Source organism: Lepisosteus platostomus, chromosome 1, assembly GCF_059453375.1.
Source record: "Lepisosteus platostomus isolate fLepPlt1 chromosome 1, fLepPlt1.hap1, whole genome shotgun sequence".
NCBI classification, from domain to species: domain Eukaryota; kingdom Metazoa; phylum Chordata; class Actinopteri; order Semionotiformes; family Lepisosteidae; genus Lepisosteus; species Lepisosteus platostomus.
In genome coordinates, this window is record NC_142611.1 from 15,672,145 (window position 1) to 15,696,140 (window position 23,996).

General features: G+C 34.2%; 1 protein-coding gene across 1 annotated transcript in view; it reads right to left on the reverse strand.

Moving 5' to 3' along the window:
• kcnip4a (potassium voltage-gated channel interacting protein 4a) overlaps positions 1-20,966 on the reverse strand; it is a 540,475-nt gene extending 519,509 nt beyond the window's left edge. Inside the window, exon 1 of the mRNA XM_088625580.1 lies at positions 20,822-20,966. Within this exon, the coding sequence (XP_088481706.1) occupies positions 20,822-20,882 (61 nt within the window). The 5' untranslated portion in view covers positions 20,883-20,966. The remainder of the gene's footprint in view (positions 1-20,821) is intronic.
• Positions 20,967-23,996: the final 3,030 nt, after the last annotated feature.

Consider the following 23,996-nt stretch of genomic DNA (forward strand, 5'->3'; position numbering starts at 1 on the left):
GGTCTCCTGGATTATGGCTTATCATTGACAGGATCTGTTTGGCTGTAATGTCTTGCCACAATAGATACTAAATAGTATTATTTAATATTGATCATCAATTTACTATAAACTGAGGCTTTACACTGTTCATCTTATACTAGCCCATTCATCTAACCTCATCAATAATGAATATTTATGAATGCTTTAATATTCTATTGAACCTTAATCTATATTAAATTAATGATTAGTAAAATAGCTATTAAACCTTATCAATTAAACCTCATCAATAATGAATATTTATGAATGCTTTAATATTCTATTGAACCTTAATCTATATTAAATTAATGATTAGTAAAATAGCTATTAAACCTTCATTTATATAACAATCTAAAGTCCTGCGGTGATATTTTAAAGCTGGAAATACCAGCAATGTTGGAGGCCTTTCCCCTGGCCGCTAACATTGCATACAGGATGGTGCGGTCAGTGAAGAGAAGTAAAGGGCCTTTACTTAAATTAACTTACATTCATTACAATTTGTAACTTCAGTCACAATCTGTTACGTCCAAGTGTGTGGTCTGTGTGTGTTTTGTTGCTGTGTTGCACACTTCCTGACCTTGGTTGTTCTCCCTCCCCCATTGGTCCATCATTACATCATTGTTTCTGTGTGACGTCATCATCAATCAACTTCTTGGCCAAACAGAGTGCAGCTTAATTAGTATATTAGTTGGAGGTTTTCTGAATGAAAGGCCTTTCGTTTGACTTCGGTCTCGCTTGTTTTGCTTTGCTTCATTTCGCTTCACTTTGCTTTTTGGTTTTTGCTTTGGCTTCATTTCGCTTTGTGTGTGTGTGTGTTTTCGTATAGCTTCGGCTTTTGTTGGTTTCTGTTCATCTCCTTGTACTTTCATTTGTTTGCGTTTATCCTTGTTTCGCCATTACCTTCCCCAAACTTGTTATATGTTCAACCTCTGTGTTCTTTTGTACCAAGTTGCTTGTGTCTACTCTCGTTGGTATTCGTAGTTCACTTGTGTATTTGTGTGAACTTTTGTGTTAAGGGTTAGTTTAGGTTGTTGGGTACATTCTACACACTTAGTTGATTTTTGTATTAGCCACACTAGTTTAGTATGGGTGAGTGCCGTTTGTCTTGTATGGTTTTAGGTAGTCAGTGAAGGTTAGCTAGTGCGTTTGAAGACACCGAAGACCGAGTGTTTCGGGTTCTCTTTAGTAGTCAGGTTAGCTTACCCTCACTTTCTTAGCCAACTCCATTTTGTTTGTTATTTTTTATTTCTTTGGCAACACTCTAGTTTCCTTACCCTGTGTGTTATTGTGTCCTGTATTTCGTACCAGTCATTTATTCACCTTAAAATAATCACTTTTGCACCAACCCTTGTTGACACGCTTCCTAAGTCCCTCACCAGAACCCACCTGCATCCAAATGTTACACCCCTTTACCCCTAGACACTTGGGGTCATAACACAAACAAACTAGAAGTTTTAAGTGTCTGTAAGAAGTCACACATCATACTGACGCGTGCTCTGCCTCTCTTTCAAATTCATGTTAGTCATTAACTTTTTCAGATGATTTTCAGATGACTATCAATTGACTATGTCAAATTTGAATTATGATCAAAATTGTTTTGGCAACCCTTCTCAAACACTTAATTTAAATCACTGCCAAGAAAGGATGTCATTGTGCAAATCTGGCCTTTTTGATTATCTGCCAAAAGTACATTAAGTTTTTTTAATCAGTAACTACAAAATTAAGACAATGGCTTACTGTATTACTGGATTCAGACTTATTACTGCAGATAGATTTATCAGACTCCTGAACACTGTACCTAAACAGGATATTTTCAATTTCATAACAGCTCATCCATATGCCAAAGCATCTTCAGATTTTAACAGATACAGTAATAAAATAAGCATTAATAATTCCATGACTCCTCTGCAATATCATCACCACAGAGATTCCATTTTAAAGGTCAGTCAGACTCCTGACTCAATCGATCACTACAGCTTTTAATTTGGATGACAAGCCTGATCCCTGATACTCTATTAGTCAAAACCACTCTTTCTCAAGATACTGTATATCATTGGTTTTATGATAGTGCAGTAATAACTCAAACTTTGTTTAAAGTTAAAATGAGTTTTGCTGCAAAAGGAATGAAAAGTTTTCTTTATTTGAAGGATACTGCAGCAAACATTTCACTACCCAGTTTTTATTGCTCAATGTTATATCTTATAAGCATCAACCTTTATGCTTCGTGTTTTTAGAAGTTACTGGAGTCCTGAACAGATCTAAGTTTCCACAGCTTTGTCAAAATGTGTTTCTACACTAGTTCAACATGAAAGGATTTAAAGCAGCCATCTTACTACAACACATAAAAAGGCAGACTTAATGAAATGTCATGGTTGTTTAGTGGCAAGTTCAAAAAGATGAATTCCTGGGTGATGCTCACTGGTACATGGATTCCATGCCATTCCAGGACTTGGAAACATCTGATAAGTGAAGTACTGAATTGAATATTAACTGTTTAATTAACGCAGGTGTTGCAGATCAGTTCGATAACTAAGGTGTAGAAATAACCTCTCATACCAAGACTCTCATGTATTGGTATTCATGTGCCGAGGTTAACAACCCCTGCTCTTTCATGAACTACAGTTATAAACAGGAGATTCTTCATATTTTGCAAACGAAGTGTTAAGAATTATAAATTTAATAAATAGTAATTGACACAGAAGACACCAGCAAATAGAGGGACCAAAGCATAAAAGCTAATAATGTTCACGATGCCCCAAAAAATTGTATTTATATTATGGGAAAGCAAAAAGATACAGTAAGTAAAAACTCCATTGCACACATAAAAAACGTAAACCTGCATCTCTGATTACCAAACATAAAATATAAGACTGTAAGATAACATCATATAACCTAAGAACATAAGATATTTTATCAAATCTATTGTTAAATCGCAAACTGAAACAATTAACCAAATACATAAAAGATTCTGTCAGAATTGAATTGTATCCAATAAGTGCTTCTTTTGGAAGAAACCTAGACCATGTTTAGACTCACTTATGATACTCCAACACACTAAAGAGAAACGTATGAAAAAACATGAAAACATGAAATTCGGAAAAAGGAAAAAGTTACAATATATTTATCTGGACTCTACAGTAAATGATGCAGTCAATTCCATTAATTGTTTTTATTTAGCTGGGAAGTAATCAATGCAAATGTCAATAACAGTAATAATAAAACCTTAGGAAGTAAAGATTCCTTTCAGTACAGGAAATTAATCAAGAAACAGTGAAAAAACTGACAAGAAAATAACCAAAATATCCTGAAATATTGTACCTTGATTTAGAATACTACATAGGCTTATTTAATTATTATAAATAGTTATATGAATAAATTGTTTTCTTTATACATTCTTCTAGATTTTTAAGGCTTTTATCCAGGCTATATTTTAAGGATCAGAGGTCAAATTTGATAATGGCCTTATCTCACCAAACAAAAAGTAAAAGAGACTGTTGTCCTCTTAACATGGAAACTTATCTCTGAACAGAGAAATCAATAGCTTTCTTGTTCTTAGACACAGTGACTCAATATGTAAAACAAAAACTACAAAAGCGAGATGGTGTTATAAAAAACAAAACTACAGATCTTAAATGTAGCTAAACAAAAAAAATCTAATAATTGGTTAAGATGGTTAAATATGCTAAAACAAGTTTCCAAGTAAAAAATACTGTTGTTCCACCCATTTCATGGGCATTACCTTTTTCCGTGGAAATATTATATAAATCTAGCAAATAAGCCAGTGATATTTTAAATACTTATTCCAAACATCACAGTAACAATTGCCTGCTTTACCAGTACTCTGGCCAAACTTTCTTCAGCTAGATGGCCCCTTACACAGACACAGATAGGACAGTCCATGTTCCCTGTAACAATGACAAGTCCTTATCACGATCCCTTGTCTCACTCGTACTTCTGCCTTTGTAATACCTTTAATCTTGTCAGCAGGGCTCTCCAAGGGAATAAGAAGTCTTATAATAAATGTAGCATGTTCCACTGTGGCCAGTGATGCAGTACCTTAACTAAGAGATAATGCCACAGGGTCAGATTTTTCAATGTCTGTGCCATTATTCCTGTCACCTTCTATAGGTCAAAAATGACAATATTGAAGGCCACTATAAATAATTGGATAAATGATCTCAACATATTTTAATTCACCCATGTGCAGAACATTAGACAAGGATCATGTATTAAAAACGATTGGGCAAACCACAATTTGTAGATGAGATGAGAGCTACTGTATGATTGATGTTTCTGTACCATGTTAACACTGCTGTCTTCAGAGGAAAAAAGTAAACAATTTGAGCACAGTGACAGAAATGACTGCATCTCCAAAGAAACCTGTCACATTAGCACATACTGTACATGCAACCAAAAAGCTGATACCAACAGATACAGTGTCTTGCAAAAGTATCCAGACCTTTTAAAAGTTGTCAAATACTGTAATACTGGAATCAAATTATACTTACACATCTCTTTCGACCATGATTTTATTTCAAACTCACATGCTCCAGTAGAATATATTTAAAGACAAAATTAGTTATCTGTCAGCAGATATCTTAAAGAAAGTCAAAAACTGAAATAATCTGCTTGCTTACATATTCAGACCACACACATTAACACTTGGTAGAACCATCTTATGCTGCAATAACAGCTTTAAGTCTTTTGGGGTAAGTGTCTACCCAGCTCTCACACTGGTTCACTGGTAAGGAGTGATGTTCGCCCATTCTTCGTGGTATATTTGCTCCGGCTCATTCACATTTCTTGGACAGTGCTTGTGGACCACAATTTTCAAATCATGCCACAGACCCTTGATGGGGTGGAAGCCGGGACTTTGACTGGTACACTCAAGGACATTCACCTTTTTATTCTTGACCTGGAGCCATTCCAATGTTGCTTTGGCCCTGTGCTCAGGACCACTGTCCTGCTGAAAGTAGAATATTCTTCCAAGCCTCCCTTTTTAGGAAACTGAAACAAAAACCCTCGCAGTATTTCCCCATACAGTACTTTGCTCCATCCATTTTTCTTTCTGTTCTGCCAAGATTCCCAGTCCCCGCTGATGAGAAGTATCCCCACAGTGGACAACTGTCCGCTGTTGTAGGCTAATTTCAATTATTTTTCCTAATAATTATCTATTTGTTTTTCTCTTGAATTTTGTTGGTTGCAAGGTCACATTAAAGATGGAAAATTGTCTGACATGATTTATCTTGATTTCCGGCTTTACATCACAAAACCTGCAATTTCAATAAGAGTGTGTAGACTTTTTATATCCACTGTATATTCTCTGTAGGCCAATTTCTTTCACCTTGGTAAACATGAAGCTATTAGAATACAGGTCTAAATACTTATGCAAGCAGCATATTTCATTTTTTAAAACTTTTTTTAAGATATAAAAAACTATATTTGTCTTAAATATTTCCTGTTGAACTATGTGAGTCTACACTAAAATACTGACTGGAAAAAGTCGTCTAAGTATCAATTGTAATCCAGCAACATTTGAGAACTTTTAAAGGGTCTGAATACTTTTGCAAGCCACTGTACAACAGATTTGGTTTTAAAAGTAAAAGCCGATAGAAGTGTGACAACATTCTGCTGCAAATCAAATGTACACTTTTCCCTTAGCTTCTGTATTTTTGTAGTATACCATAATCATCAAAAGAGCTTAAAAATTAAGTGGCCTAAGTCTTTAGTATTCTGGTGCAATCACAACCTTGGATTTTCCATTGTAAATGGTTACGAACTTGAAAGTCATTTGAAAATACATTGTAATGCAAAGAAGTTCACTTTGCAGAAGGAACCTGTTACTTCAGTGATACATTTTGGAAAACCTCCAAAAAGCTCAGTTTCACTAAAGGACTCCCCACACACACCCTATCTGTCCACAAGCACATGCAGTATGCAGAGACGGGGTTCAGGTGAAGGCAAAGTCTGCTCCTGTCTGCTCTTAAGTAAATTCAGTTTCAGATTGACTGATTCAGAACTATGTTGTAACTATTGACAGTACTCTGTGTAGAAAATGCATTAATATCTTCAAAACATTATCTTTTTATCTTAAAACGCTGAAAATAGAGACTGCCATCCAGGTTTACTGTGATGCACATTTTACTCTGATTTATAAGTTCAAGCTCATTTGCAAGCTAAAATAGCTCATGTCTAAAAAATTGAAAGATGAATTTGAAATCCATGCGAGTAATCCAAAACACACACAAGGGAATTCAAAACCTCAAACTATAAATTCCAACAGTCTGATAGCATTTACAACTCTTCCTCGCTTTCAATCCATTTCCAGCTCATCTCTTTTGAATCATGAAAGTAATGCACGACTTTAATTTAAGAACTGGTTAATTGATAGAATAAACAGCTTTTTGAAGAAGCATTTTTCAACGGGTGAAAACAGAGGATGTGATATGCTATAATTAGATTTTTAGAAAGCCTTGATACAGTTACTTAGATTAATTCTCAATTTGCAAGAGATAGTCAGTCAAGTTAATGTATTTACTTGTAGTGAGAATTTGTTTAAAACAAATATTAATAAGCATCAAATGCTAACATTGGGGTGGTATAAGTATCAGAGTACCAAAAGAAATCACATTAAGACCTCTCTTCTTTCTAATTTATATCAGTAATCCATATTTTAATCTCTTAACCTAGTCGCAATCACTGACGATGTCAACATAGGAGCTATAGAAAAGCCAAAGGAAATCAAAAGGTGAAAATTCGAGGAAACACCCACAACATACATTGTTTTATCCATGCAGCATATTACACATAGGCAACAAAAACAAGTGACAAATATATGACGATAGACAATAAAAACAGAAAGTGTTTTGGAACCCGCACCATTTGTTGCATTTTAAATGCCTCAGCATGCGATAAAAACTCTAGGCTTCAAGAAGCCAACTTTGACATTTTTAACTTCTAGACAATGTAGGGAAGCAATAAAAAGGTGAGTATTTAACAGTTAAAAGTGTAGAATATAAATCAACAGATGTCATGTTAGAATTCTACAATGCACCTTTAAGATTTCAATTATAATACTGCATCTTACTGTAGGATATTTACCACAAAAATATTTTTCTATTTAGAAGAATCAGTCCAGAGAAGAGCAAGCTGATGCACTTCCATTTTTAAAGGAATGTATTATTTTAAATACAAGAACCGAATTGCTTCTTGAACAGGTATTCAAAATGCCCAAAGGCACTGACAATGTCAACCTATGGGACATCTTCACAACCATCTTCAGATGGTTATAACAAAAGCCTAAGCTCTCAAGCAGAAACTGATAAAATGTGCATTTAGAACTGAGAACAGGTGGTACATTTTTACAAAAGGGTGTGGAAGTCTGTAACAAGCTTTCTACTGTGGGTATTTGTACAGAGCACTAAAGTCAGGAAGGGGGTTCTTGTCAAAACCACATTCTGTACAAGATAGTAGAGAATGACCTGCTGTCCTCAGTCACCTAACAAACTGGTGGAAGACAACTGGTTAAGTAACAATTAAAAACCAGGAAGCAGAGCCTTCCAGTGGCCATCAACCTTCTCTAAAAAGACAGCAGAACCTCAGTTATGCTGCACATAAGAGGAAAAATGAAAAAGGAGGCAACTGAAAGACGAGCCTGTGGAACTTGGAACATGTACTGTAGGTTTATATGACTTTTTGGAAACACTGGTTTGAAGTCAGTAAGCGGCTTAGCTGCCTGGTTATAAATAGAGAGGACATCTGAGGATGGTTAATTACAGATCATATCTTTAGATATTCTTAGAGCAGAGAAAAAAAGAGCACCATTTTACATACGACTGCATGTCTGTTTTTTTCTTATTATCTACCTGTAAAAAGAAAGGGTACCTCACCTCCAGTTGTTCCACACCATGGCGTCTTTTAAGAGGCAGCTGGAGGAGATCTCAGACTTCTTAACTACTAGCAATCAAATGAGTCGCATGATCCAAACCGCAATTCTTATGTTCTTGGCAATCCTTGTACTCTGCATTTTTTAGCAAGCATACACGAAGACTTGTTTTGTCCATAAGGACACCGTTTACAGGGAATCTTATCTGCCCTGTAAATCAGGCCATCTCATCTCACAGGGCTATCTTATTGTTGGAAGCAGAAGCAGAAGGAGGTTTAAGTGCTGTACACAAAGTTCAAATGTTTAAAAAATGATTTTTAGACAAACGTCTTTTAAAAGGTTAGCAAGAAATGTACAGTAACCACAATGTAGTAAACTTGTTGCTCTTGAGGAGAAGACTACTGTCATGATGTTGCAATGGAATGTTTATTTGAAGAGATGCCCAATCCCCAGTTTGAAGATCAAGTGTCATTCATTTCATTTATGGGAAACATTTGTTCCATAACACTGACTTACTCCACACCTGGTGATTTCTTCACCAAAGTAATTATTGCTGTTGAAGTGACAGACACCTGGAACTGTCTTTTTAATTCAAGTTTTTTTAATAAGTTCCATAAAGCAGTCAGTTAACTGTCTGTTATTTTCTTTAATTTCTAGCTGGTTTAATTTTTACACGATATGCAGTAAACTGGTCCTTTAAATGTGCATGATAGGGACTGGTGAATGACAACTGATGATTTATATCCTTTGATTATGTACTGTAGGTACAGGAGGTACACCTTGGTCTGCTGGATGAAAATGTACCTTTTAAAAATATCCACAAGGACAAATCTCATTGTGATGATTTGTTCGTACCTCTGCAATTCAACCAACTCTAAATATTTTCTGAATATATAGACACTAATTTTTGTAACCCCTAAGACCAACTTCAGTCCTTGGAAGCAAATTTCTCTGCCATAATTGGTGAAGAACCCCTGCCAAAAAGTACAGTAGATCCACAAAATATCACTCTGAAATAAAGAATATAATTTAAATAGACAAAGAAGGCTTCAGTGGTTACTATTTACATGAATTCAATTAAAGCAGACATATGCTGACTAAACTGAAATTTACTTATGTTTTATTCAAAACAGGTATAATTATTGTCACCCAAAATATATTTATCAAATGTTAAAAAGAGTCTATAATAGGCGAGCAGCAATATAAGCTAAATAATAGTTCTGTAAATTATATAAGAACAATGTGATACAGCATTTACGTTATGAGAAAATTAAATAATTTAAATAAAAAAGATGGTTTGTATTTTGTTTTACTGTGGCAGAAGAAGCCTTCAATCATCAATTTTAGGATAAGAAGCTTGCGGGATTCTCATTAGAAACTACATTTCTATGTTTCAAGATTGATGGTAGTTCTTTCGATTGGTTTTATTGTTCTTTTGTTGTTGATATTTTCTCTCTTACTGCGAGTTAATCATGTATGACACTTAAGTAAAAAAATCCTAATCCACAGAACATAGAATCTGATGTTCAACAAGGTAGTTTAATAAAGATTAAAATAACATTTTAGGTTTGTGCTTAAGCCTTCTCACTTTTACAAATGGATCGCACTTTGCACTATGCGGTACAGCAATAAAATTAGTTAACAGATGGAAACCTCACATGCAGACAAGATAAATGGGGAACACAACAATGTACCTCCATCACTTCGATTTTTCAGAAAAATGTTAACAAATGTCATTAAGCCCCTTTGAGACTGCTTCACCGCTTAGGACTGAAGTTTTAAGGACAACTTGAAAACTAGAACTTATTTCTTAAAGATGACAGCTGCCAGTACTCTCTACGGCATATTGTTTCAAAACACCTGCTTACTGTATGTGTGTGGGAGTATTCAGCTCTCTATTAAATATCATCTGACAAAACAACAAAATAACAACAGCAAAAGAACACATTTGAAAATTAAGTGAAAATGTTTTTTTAGATCTTATTCCCTAACTTGTAGTCCCTGATTTAGCAAGAGATTTGTTCTTGCTCTTTTACTGCACAATATCTAGAAGAGGGTAAGTGTGCAAGAGTCTTGGACATTATCATGCAGATTAACACATATACTTTATTTTTATTGCTTTCATCATTGACATACACCAATTTTAAAATACAAAACAACATAATAGGACAAAATTACAATTCCAAGTAGGTAAAAGAACATCCCTGTAATATTTGTATATATTCACATATGTTTATCCGGAATCAAACAATATATACAGTAAACATCATATGATAAAGTTTAAAACTAGACTACTAGAATACTAGATCTAGTGCTTAAAACCAAATCATTAGGGAAAATCTAATAACTGTGTGGTAAATCCAAGATTATCCACAACTTTCTATCTTTATAATGCAAGCTCAATACCTTCAAAGGATCAAACCAGCTCTTTCTATATAAAAGAAAGACATTAGGAGAAAACTAGAATATACATGTACTTTCTATGCAAGTTTGACAGAACAGGCTTTTGAAAAACCCTCCTTAACATACCATTCCTAAACAAATAATTTACTTAATCATTTTCGCACATGAACCCTAGGCACACATGTAATATTCCATTTTTCTCTGCTTATTATTTAGAATAGTGTATGAGCATACATTTGCAACACTGCTCTCGATTCTTCCCATTTAGATGAACTGAAAGATTAAAGCACAGAACTGTCAATGTATTCTTCTTAAAAGCATAATTTTATGGCATAAGATTTGAAAAACAAATGTGAAATTCAACTATTGAGAAACGTTTTTGGGATTCACCACATGGGCACACTGGATACCTTAGCACAAATTAATTGTTTAAAGTTCTTTTCATTACAATTATTATTATTATTGCAATGTACTGTGTAAAACAAAAGCCAAAGTAACAAACTACAAAATATGAATATCATATTGTAATTAATGAAAAGACATCTTGGAAAAATAAAGCTTGTCAGTTTTTCAGAACAGTCACTCAGGCATGATTTATGAAAAGATTGAAGCAAGGAACTCCACAGTTTTGGAGTTCCCTCACACCTGAAGAAGGCTTCACAGCCTTTGTTTGTTTTCTCTCTTTTCTTTTCAGCATGGAAGAAACCTATTAATTGTTCCTTTTGTGCGTAAATTAAAAGGGCTCCCTTGCCCACTGCTTGGTTTAAAAGATAAACAGAAATCAAATGTATTTTGATTATTTCATGAAAAATAATGATTTTTTAATCATACAGGATGCATTCATCTCCAAAATGCTTACTGGCCTCTTGTACCTAGTTTTAAACCCCTAAAAAGTGACTATCTGCTTAGATAAAGCTGGAAGGTGGAAGATGATCAGAAATGCCACCAGTACTTCATGAAGGTCTGACTGATTTTTTTTCAGGTCTTAAGTAAATCAATCTCTTAATTCAGGTGATTAAACTGAGCACAATTCAGCTAGAAGTAGTTACAGATGCTAATTCAATTGAGAAGATCTACTTCAGGAAGGCAAATTTGTGAAGGTCTTGACAAAAATGCAAAAGATTTAAGAAAGCATGTTGAAAAAATGTATAGCCAAGTTTCTATAACAAAACCTTTCTGCTAGCAGAAGGGGTCAAATCCTGCTCATTACAAATACACAGGGGTGATGGTAGTTGTTGAGCACCAAAAGGTTCTTAATATTTGGTTGCCAAAGACCATAAGGGGAGGCTTTGTAACATACACTGTTCCTATTGTTATATAAAATTGATGATTGTTCATAAACAGGAAAAGACATTTTATGACATTTTTTGAAACAACTTTTAGTTAGCTATGAATGCTTTCTTAGTTTTCTAAGGCCTTTCGCATTTTCTCCAAAGCATCAAACACACAGCAATCAATTGCTCCCTATTCCCATTGCCAAGATACATCTGTGTGATAACTTTAATTATAACTAAGTGGATCCACCTGTCACTGACAATAGATTCAAAGAATAATTAAGTCATTAGCCCTTAGGTTATACACATATAAGATTTCTTACAATGATTTCACAGCATGGGCACGGGAAATGAGCTGATAAGACACAAACATGTTTAACTAGCCAGAAATGTTACATAAGAAGAATGTATACAAAATAGCATTTAAATTGAATCCTTCCAATTTTTTTAAAAAAAATTAAAGAAGTACATGATCCTGTAGCAATAGTTGATCCACAATTTTAATTTTTTGAAGATTAAATTCTACAGCATTTGTATTCAAATTAAGTACTTACTCTAAAATTGACTCAGGAGTTTACAATTTCTCCAGCAGCCTTTTCAGACATGATAATAATTGCTTTTTTTTTTAACCGAGGACTGGACTATAGTCAACATTATCAGAAAGCCTCTTATTTCTGATAAACCCTGTTTCCACCCTGATACTTCCAATAAACATATGAAGCCAGGCAGGACTACAAACTAGACAAGAGACAAGTCCATGAGAGGACATGCACACACAGGGATAGGAGTGTTGGACCCAGCAAGGCACTGGAAGGGTAAGAGGCAACCAGAATACCCAACAAAAGCTCACATGGAGAAAAATGCAAACTCCGAACTTAAGGGACGCCAGTGCAAAAAGCAACCCAAGAACCGAGAGCTGTGAGCATTAAATCATACCGAAATTCCACCCTGTTATAGGACTACTCACTCAGTTTTAGAGAATGAATTACTGCAAGGTGAAAAACTTAATGGCAGAAGAGCAGCTACTGTACATAAAAACACATATTTAATCCCCTTATTGTACTACATTAATTAAAAAGTACTGTTAGATTTGTGGTACTTTTCAAAAGTGAAAAAAAAACATTTTACAGGCTAAAAAGAAAATAAGAAGTTACATTACTAAAACAAAAACCCTAAGGGGTTTACAAGACCCATCAAAAATGATCAAACCTTTAGATCATAAAAGTATAACATTTTGTTAGAAATTATTTTTACAATCTCTTTTTTCAAAATGTTAAATAAAATGACAAAACCAAATACTACAATGTCCAAGTCCTTCAAATGACTTACACAAACTGGCACTGGTCACTACTCAGAGACAGTAGCTGTACAATTGGGTAGTACTCCCGTTTTCTCTGTAGCACAGTAAAACTAGTGTATCAATCAAATTATATTTCCTAATCACACACCTTAAAATCAAAAAGGATTGAATGTTTTTTTACTATAAAACTGTATGATTAGCTAGTCGTAGACAGAGCATTGAGAGTAGATGAACATTGTTTTATACTCTTAGAATTAGATTTTTCACTACATTAAACAGTCAAGGTTATCCTTCTCCCTCCTTAAATTTTATGGAACAAAGTTTTCAAAAGTCATCACCAACTTTGCAATAATGGCAGTTATGATCTGGACTGCTTTCTGCTTATTACAATGTGTCAGCCAAAAGGTAATTTACTGCCTACATCACAGCTAGGTATGCACCGGCTATGGAAGCACAAAAAATACATACAGAATGTTTAAATTGCATTGTGTATTTCAGTCAACTCTGTTATTGGTCTGGATAGCAGGAAGAGTATTAAGTAGGATACACAAAATTACCAGTTTTGCATTGTGTTATGAAACTAGGTGGAAAAAGAAATGCGTGTTTGCAGTTTTTGCACATGATCTCTTATGGTATAGTATATACTAGGTACCTATTATACTAGGTATTAGTATAAGACTAAAATGAATGCTAAACATAAATCTTGAAACATATATATATAATTTCAGAACTGACATTCCATTACTTTATCAAGTGAACACAGAAACCAAGTGACTACCGCTGTGGTAGATAGCTACAATAATTAAACGAAGATCTCAAAGATTACACTTTAGTTTAAAACCATGGTGTTCCAATATACAAATAATTTTGTCATATCCACAATACTCTCTATATTTTGCATTTATCTTTTAGTTCCTGTCAATTCACACAATTTTAGTTCATTTCAATTTTAAAGTAAATGCCAGATTAAGAGAAACATCTATTTTTCATACCAACCAATATAAATGATCTTAGGGTGACTGTCCTCCACAAAACTATGCAAAACCCAGAATGTTTCATAATCAAAATTAATCAAAGATTTAGGACATTAAAAAAATATATATATTAATGCATTCCTGATTTAATGTACAAACTAAACACTGCAGCACCACATCATATCAACACTTAATATTGATATCAAATTCTCATCAGCAGAAAAAGATATAATGTAGAAACTAACAGATATTTCTGTGCCACATGATCCGAAAGCAATTATTTGACGGTTCACTGTAAAAGTATTATCTGCTGACACCGAGGCATACCCGCATTGTGTTACATAACAGGCAATTTACTATTAATATCTGCATTCAGCCCAAAACATTCAGACACACACACTGAATCTTTGCACATTGTAGCCAGAATTATTCCATTAAAACTGATGTAGCCTTTCTTCGGTCTTAAAACAGAAGAATCGAAATTGCCTTCTGCTGGATAAGGACAGCATGCATGCTTTTACTCACTTTTGGACTAATGTTTGCTCGTTTTTGACATATCAGGAAAATGAAACAGCCTTTAATCAGAAAGCTGGTTTCTGATATGACTTCTTGCAATAAAGATTTATACAACTTGTATAGGATCTCTTAAATATTTAATACAACCTAGCTCAGCAAATCCATAGTGTTCTAAATGTAAATTTTAACCATAGGTAATCAGGCAGGTGATACAGAGCAAATAAATAGAAATTCAGTTAAGCCATGGTAAAACACATGCGCTGAAGTCTCAAATTCAAGATTGCATCCAGAATAAGGTTCAGTTATTCCAAAGTGATGGATTTGGGTGAATGCATTAAACTTCTAACACCTTTCTGCTGTGATTGCATTTACATTCTAGAATAATTATGACAGGACTCAAATTTGATAAGGCCAAAAACAAAACATGTACATTTGCACACAATTATATAGGAAATGTGGAATTGGGGAAGTTTGGAAAGAGAATGGTACTACCTCCTTTCCAAAACATCAATAGTCCCTTATTGACCTTACAGGTATAACTACCAAATATGCTTAACACTGAGGAAGACTTATTTTTCATTAAAGTGTTTCCCTATCACACATTTACATACCTCTGCCTGTGCTGTAGAAAGTTTTAAAAGTTCTCATTTAATAAAATAATGACTGTTCTTTGCTGAATGGTTACCATTTTTTGCCTTAAGCAAAAATTTGGATACTCTTAATAAAATCTAATCTTGATTTAAAAAAAACTTTTGAAAATAGAGGAAGCTTCAGAAATCAATTTAATTCCCATGCTTCAAACTCATTTCAATATTAATTTTCTTAATTGATAGTTAGAGTGTTTAGAAGGCCAGTTATCAAAAGAATTTCAAATAGTTTCTTGTTATGACTGAACTTCGCAGATATTATTAAACAATTCACAAAACATTTTTGTTCACTGTAGGCAATAAACAATTTCACCAAAACAATTATCTTCAGTTGTACTATTTCTGCAAAGTTCCAATATATGCTGTTCCAATATATTTGATTTTCATTACAGTGAGGCAAAACACTGGCATTCTGTTCTCAAGTACTGATGTGTTAAACGTTTTGTTTCTCCTTCTCAAAGGTTAATTTGGCCTCATTTGGCTTTTGCATATACAGTGTGGTTTAGTTGATTTAGAAGAATATAATGCCACTGAATATATCTGCAAGAACTCAAACGATTTATAACATCTCACAATAAAGAGGGCTTTTTGGTAAACCACTTCTCCTTTTAATTTCTCTTTTACTTATAAGGTTACACTCAACAAACTGTAAATGTTGCCAAAAAAACACTTTGTACAAACTGTTCATACTTTAACACATATCTGATTGTGTCCTTCATTATTTTATTAGTTCGTTGAGAAAGTGGCTTTAACTGCACCCCAGTTCCTCTATGTTCTCAATTAAACAACCCACCTGGCTAGACTGGGGTCTGTCAGCTGTACCAAAAAAGCTTTGAAATATCGACAGTGCAGTGGAAGTTAGTATTCCTAAATATAAAATAAAGAGTAAAAAAAAAACACACAAAAAGGTCTGCTTTGCATCCCTACATTCCCTACTCTACTGTATATTCCTTTCTTCAAAAAGCCTGTGAATCCAGAAATAACCAAGTCCTTTTTTTGCCTGACACTTTTTTGCACTCCAAAAAAGAAATCTCTACATTGGTGCAGTTTACACAGTTATCTCATCCCTGACACACTTGTCACCTTGGGGTAAATTTAAAAACAATTAAGATAGTCAAAAGTTATTCACCAGTACTGAAAGACCCAGAATTCTTTACCTTAATTTTCTGCTCCCTTCCCTATAATACTAAGCAGAATCCTCAGTAAAAAAATAGTTATGGCTCTCTGCCCCCTAACTGCTTTTAATAAAGTCCTTGAGAGCTCTTTAAAAAAAAAACGTTTCATGTCTTGAGTTGTTTTTTTTGTTTTTCCAGGCAACTGAACCTCTTGTATTTAAAAAATAATTGGTCAGAGTAAAATGAAAAAAGTACTCTTTCAAAATCTACTTGTAATCTTCTTGTATCAATTAACTGGCTAATTAATTATAAACAGCAATAAAGTTAACACTTTATACAAATTCTATATGATTCTCAGTGTATGGGAAACTGAAATTGCTTCAGGCTCTGCTATTCACTAACAGCATGCTCTGTCCTTGGTGCTGAAACTCTACTTTCACCCAAATTCACACATACTGTAAATTAAGGAAGGAGCTCAATTAGTAATTTTCTAGCGGGTTTCTATAGGTACACAAACATTTCATGTTATGACTTCATGTAGCTTGTGAAAATCTATCACTGACTATGCTCTTGTATTGAACTTAAAATGGATGCCAGGATCAAAACATTTTAAATATAATGAAAGATGAAGTTCATAAACATTAAAGAACATACACAAAGAGTAAGCTGTTATTACTCAGAAAAGTAAAGAATTGAAAAAAAACAGTTCAATTCAGACGTAACTTTGTATAACAATAGGAACCTGATAAACATGCTGACAACTGAGTATTATGGAAGCCCGTAAAAAGTGAAAGTGTTAATCAGCATAAATTAATTTAAATGTGTGGAACAAATAGCTTCACTATGGCATTAGAACACAGGTCAAACATTGAGGTTCTTGCCCTCTCTGCATGGCTCAGAATTCTGAATATCTTGCTTTTATAAAGAGCACAATCATTAACATTACACATCTAATGACATGTCTTGGCCCATTTTGATCAACACCCCTCTTCAAGTACAGGAATTCAAGTAGGTAGTATACAGAATATTAATGAATGTCAATGATCCCAAAATAATTATACACTTAAGAGTGATTGTTGTACAGTAGCTTTTTATCAAATTCATCCTACTGAAAACTGATTCCAAGAATAAACTATCAAGATATGAATGAATTAACAAATCATAGCCTTCTACTGGGGACCGGAAACAAAATACATCAGAACTATATTACATGTACACCAAATGTAAAACAAAACTTAGTACAGCAAGAAACTCAGGTAATGAAAGAAAGAATACAGTGAATGTACAGTTAAGCACAGCTACGTCTGAAATTATTGCATATTACCTGTTTTTCTGCTCATATTTTACACAGTGCTGCTACAAAGATGTTGAAATACATGTCCTTATGTTGCTTGGGATTCTCAACGTATCTTTCTTTGAAAAACAATGCCCTTATTGATGTCTTGGAAGACTAGCAGAGTTTTGCATTCCAATTGAAGATCCACTAATGTGCAGGGTGTCCATTTTGTTTGTTAACATGCTAATGACATTCAAAATCACAAATCACAAATTTAGCACAGTAAACCTTTCTGGCAACCATTTTTTATTGAAGAATGGCCACCCACAGCCACTTCATAAACTGGGTGTAAACCTTAAATTACATATGTAAAAGAGAACTGTTTTATCTGAAAAGTACCCCAAAGGTGACCTTCAAAGTCAAATCTCTTCAAATGCAACCTTTTGAGCTAAGTTTTATAATTATTCACAGTCTACTAGGTTCTGCTCTAACAACACATAATAATGCTAAACTGAGTGCAATTGTAGTGTGTGATATCTGTTAACAAGTCAATGCACCAATTCTCCATTCAGAAGAGAAAAAAGAGCCTTTAGGCAGCAGAGATGATAATACAGTATAACAAAATCCTCTGTAAAAAATATTCCTAGGAAAATCTCAAAACTACCTCCATTCAACTGGAATACATTCCACACAGTACATACCGAATGTGTCCTTTTAGCATAATGACATGCTTTTCATGTTATTTTAACCAATTATAACTCTATATATGTATTAATTAATACTGTACCTAGATACAATAATTTGAAATATACAAAGAGGTGTTTATTTAGCCTCTGGATACTTCTAATCAGAGATGAAAACATCCAATTAACCCCGGCAAACCAGTCCAATTAGAGGCTAAGTGAGGTGTGGATCTTTTCCTATGAAAGGAGCAGTAAATTGGAATAATTAATCACAACTGAAAGGTTTTTATTCTCAATAAACACTTAAAAGACGGAGTCTTCTGGGCCAGAACAGTTATTCAGTTAGTTTTTAAGGTTAGGCCAATTAAACCCTTTAATGACTCTTTAAAATATAAATTAGAAAATACAAATTATCATTTTAAAAGGTGCCCAACAGGAAATTGTCTATTCATAACCAGCTTCACTACTTCTTAAATAGAGCGAACAACAATGTTATACAAAAAAAGAGTTATGATATGATTCTGACACATTATTTCTGTTTTTGTATGTACAGTACAATCCCCAGCGATTTTATGACTTCTTAGTGAAGAGTAGAATTCCAACTGCCATCTATAAAGCTGATGTTCTAATAATGAGGCTGGAGAACATAAAATCTTATGTTGAGAAAGATAAACTAACATTAATACATCTGATATTACCAGAATACATAAAAGTTAATTACTTTTGCTTTAGAATGGCAATTATGTTTCTAATTAAAACATTAGTATTCCTAATGTTGCAATGCTCAATTAAATTATTAATGTTCCTAATATTCTTCAGTGAAGAACGCTAAAAAAAACTACAACCCACAAGAGAAAAATTCACTTTACGTGGTCCAAGAAACTGGAAATAACCAAATTGCATTGACTATAAAAGTGGCTTAAGCATTCATAGCTTTACGTTAGCAATGATTCCTATTCAAGGTTTGATATAACAGCTAGCTTCATCACACTCTGAACTCAAGCATGAATGACTCACAGCACAAGATAACTATTAAGATTGAGAGTTTCATCAGATTAACAGGTGACAAGACTTACAGTACAGTATGTCACCCAGTCAAAGGAGAAAACTAAGCAGATATACTGTATGCAAAGATGGGTCTAACACTCCAACATTTCTGTTGAATCCACAAAACTATTTATGGTTTAATCAGAGGCATGATCTGAAGTGAATTACAGTAGTTAACCAGTGTATACATTTAATTCTCATTGCTTTTGTTTTGCAAAAAAAAATGTAATTGTACAGTTCACATAATCTGGCAGACTGTCTCAATATTTCTTTGACTTTGTCACAATTAATGTTTTAAGAGATAGCAATTCACCATCCCCTTTTAATTGCACTGTCAATGTACTTAATTTAATAGCTGAAGAAAAAAAAGTCTTCACTTCAATTGCTACCAGAGTAAAGTGATATGAGCGCCACAGCATTCCTCTCCTTGATCTAATGACTTGTTTAATGTTATTCAGTTATTCTCTCTTATTAAATCACTTAAGCTTTACAAGCTTTGTTTGAGTGAGTTAAATTTTTCCCTTTGGCTCTTTCTTGGCTTATTCCTCCCTTTAAAAACCTTCAGATTGTTAAATTAAGTCCAACACACAAAAGGTCATAAAGATGATCAATTCATTTTTATTTCATGGGCTATCAGCCAACGGTGAAGCCTTTTAAAGTAATTAAAAGAGCCACTCATTTGGAAGATCTTTCCAACCTTAGGCTATCTACCAATCACTTCCCAACTCTCTCTGACAGCCGAGCAGTTGTGAATAGCGTCGATAAACCCACCAAAGCAACACCACATAAATGTAGTCAAGATACGAGTCATCTAAGCACGTGAAAATTTAAAGCTTTTTGTAATGAGTGTGAAACTGTAATTATGATTAACGTCATGATTTTTCACAGACCTTTTTATCCAAAACCAGCCTACACATATTTCCCTCCTAGCGAAAAGAAAAATGCTTCTCAAAATGCATTGGTTTCTCAAGTATGAGACCAAGGATTGATAAAAAATATAACAGAAAAAAACATACACTCCATCAGATACATGTCCAGTCACACCGGGAGCGCGTAATAATCCCTACACTCTCACATTTCATTTAACTTCCAATAATTACTACAACAGACATGGTTCATTTAAAACCAAAACATTAAGAAAAAGGTAGTCACTGGAGCTCATTCAGAAAACGTCCATTCACATCAAAATGTATCCAAATAACACGTCAGAGTTCTAAAAACAAACATTCCAGGGATGAACAAGAAGCAGTTATAAACATTTTTCAACTCTGAAACTTCATGCTTTCTTACAGAAATGTTCATCCCGCACAGCGCAAATGACGCACGTGGCAATACGAATTCAATCCCTTTGAATTTGTGAAAAAATAAAGAACATGTAGCTATCTTACCTTTTACATTAGTACACCTCTCGTAGTTTCGTTACTAACCCAAACAACTTCCATTACATCATTTCAATGTTGTGTTTTATTTCCAAAAGAAGGCAAAAGTACTTAAATGCCGAAGAGAAACAGCATTACCTTTGAACCAAACGCCGAAACATGACATGTAATCTGCATGCAGAATATTCCAATCATGTTTCTGTTGAGCTTTTTTTCATGCATAGGCAACAGTTTCTTCATAAACTAAGGTTCAAAGAACAATTCCTTTTCTTACAAAAAATATAAAAGCATGCTCTTTAAATCCTACCGCCTCCAGAAACTGTCTCTTCCAGTTGTGCAGAGATGCTTTCCACTCTTTTCACATTCATTGTACGGTTTAGTTTTGCTGATTTTAATTGCTGAATACAATTACTTTGAGTAGGCTACCAAGCGGCACCTGAAACGGAGTGAAATGTTGCACACTCTATGGCGAAGTCCAGGCAGTCAAACAAGCCGTCTTGCGCGTTCCCGTCGGCTCTCCAGGAGCGAGCAAACGAAAGAACGAAAGGGTGACGGAAGTAAGAAACATTGAGAACCCACTTTGGGTTGTTGAAATTTGCAGCACTGATTGTATTATATTATGCTTAAATAATGTATGAAGTGCATGTATTATTTACTTCAAAATTTTTTAATGCATTATATCCTAACGCCAATGTTTCTAAAACTGAACTGCAAGGAGAATTGGGAACAAATAGCGTATATCTTAAACCATTTGTTCAATTTCCAATGTTACATACTAAATGTTTAAAATATAAAAAGGGCTTTATAAGTGTTATCCACAACAATGCAGACTATTGCAAAAATCGCACCATTAAACTTTTACAGCAATCTTAAAGTCAGTTAGAAAGACACTAGCATTGCTTTGCTTCAAAAAGTCAATTGGGAGAGAAAAAAAACATGGGCGAGCCACCAACTGCAGATGCCGCAAAAGAAAGTCTGAGAACAGAACTGGAATTTTTGTTTTATGCCTTGTTTAATTGTTCTATATTGTCCTTTAGAAAAATGTGGAATCAATAGTTTGCTATCTGGCTCTGTAAAATTATGTGTTGTTTTCCCCCCAAAAAAACCCTACATCTATATGACAGAGAAACCATCATGCAACTACATGAAAAAGTACCATAAGGTGATCTTAAAACAGGCGGACTTCTGCTGGTACTGCACTGGGCTGAAAACAGACGCTAAGAGTGGTTGGACCATGTTTGTCTGTTAACATTTATCTCCAGATTCTTGGTTAATCTTAGGAGATCTAAGAAGTGCATGTAGATTTTTGAATTGCATGACACCATGCATAGAGCATGCAGACAAGGAATGTACAGTAACCTATCCTTTGTATAAGATTTTTAACATAGGCATTTCTTGTCAAGCATTTTCCCAGCAGAGGGCAGAAGTGCTTGGAAGGAAGACGACAGAACTGTGTATTCCTCATAAGGCTGCCATTTTCCATTTTAATTTCAGCAGGCGGTATACCATGATTTGAGTCCGAAATTTTCTTTAACAAACCCTTTAAATAAATGAAATATTCAATTGTTCAATTGTACTGACGTACAGTAAATACAGAAATATCTGTTTAACCTTATAAGAAGAGTGGAAATCTATGATTTTGCTTAATTAAGATTAACATAATTAACAATGCCACTCATTTACTATACCGCTATCCATAATGGGTGACAGGCACAGAGCCTACATTTGGGGCAATATACAGTATAGGGCAGAAATAAAAAACATGAAAAATATGAAAAAGCATCCCAGAAACATGACAGTTATCTCTATTTGCTCCAATAAAGGTGTGGATAAAGTTGAATACAGCGCAATGGATATTTTAAGTACCACACCAAATCTGGAATTATTACCATTCTGTTTGCTTAAGTCTCTTCAAAAATACAATGCTTTCTTATTCCAGATTAACCTAGAACTAGTTTAAATATACCTGTTAATTAGATATTTTCTAAATAAATTTCTAAATAGCTGATGAAGCTACGATTTTTTTAACTATGATTAACAAATAAAATAAAAAATATACCACAAAATGGGAGTTTGTAAATGCAGTGGAAACTATTAAAGCACTTACTGCAAAGCTTTATATACCAACCAGCCCTGAAAAATGACGCAGTAAAGACAGAGATCAGAAGAGCCCAAAATACAGGCTGCAAGACAAATGTCAAACCTGCAAATAAAATAACATCTCCCCAGAAAAAATAACAGTAATTTCACCCTAAATACACCCTGCTGTACTACTTGACACTTCACATAAATATGTAAAAAAGATAAAAATCATATTAATAAAATAATACAAGCATGATCCTTGCTGAAGTATAGTATAAAATAAGGTGCCGAACCATTTTACTGCTGTTTTAAGATTAACAGCAACAGTGTCACCACCTTTTAGTTTGATCTTAGCCCAGGTAAGGTTATCCCTGATCAGTACTGAGGGGGAAGATCCAAGGAAAACCAGGTGGCTGCTCTAAGTAGTATTGGAGGCCTGCCTTCAATCAAGTTGTTAAACCATGGCCCTGACTACTCGTACACTGAAGATCCTTTAACACCTTTTGAAAGACGTGCCTGGTGTAATTCCACTGTGGGTTTGAACAACCTATTTATGTAAAGGTTTAATTCAACTGGTCATTTCTCACTTCTCCACCCGAACTGCTGTGTAGTGAGGCTGCAGTGTATCAGCCAGGTATAGGCTGCACTTCACTGCAGTTGAATTAAATAGATCTCCTCCTATATACTGTACATACCTTTGGGATCATTTTCAGATTAAAAGTGATGTATGAATACAACAAATTACTATTATTTTTGTTGTTGTTGTTGTTGTATTATTATTATATAAATCAATAATTACATCAGTGATAATCAGGATGTTTATGAGTGTGCAATGTTGTACAGATTGGGTAACATAAGGAGGACTTTCCAAGAGTAAAGCTTTGGCAAAAGCTAAAAGAATTGGAGATTTTAAACTTGAACAGGAGATCTGATTCACATATTTAAACTCCTCAAAAGCAATGGTAAAGTAAAATGATGGATATCTTCAGGACCAAAAGCAAAATAGATATAACACTGTGACAAAGTGCATTTAGAGCTGAGAACACAAGACACTTTCTTTACACACGAGTTTGTGGAGTCTGGAACAATCCACTCAGTTGTGTCACTGACCTACAAGTAACTAGTTGAGTTGAATTTCCTCGTCTCATTTTAAGGACAATCCCCACTTATGGTAGCATTTCTCAGGAAAAGCTCACCAATAAATCTCTCCAAAAACAACAATTTTAAAGTCCAAGAGGACTCTATTCTATTTTTAAAGGTTTGAACAAAAACCTAAAAGACAACTTAAAAATTAGATAAGCCAAAATAAAAAACAAAAAAGTAGGTAATGATGACTACTACCACTCTACTACCAACAAACACAGCAAAACTACTTAAATTCTCACCCCATGAGACACCCT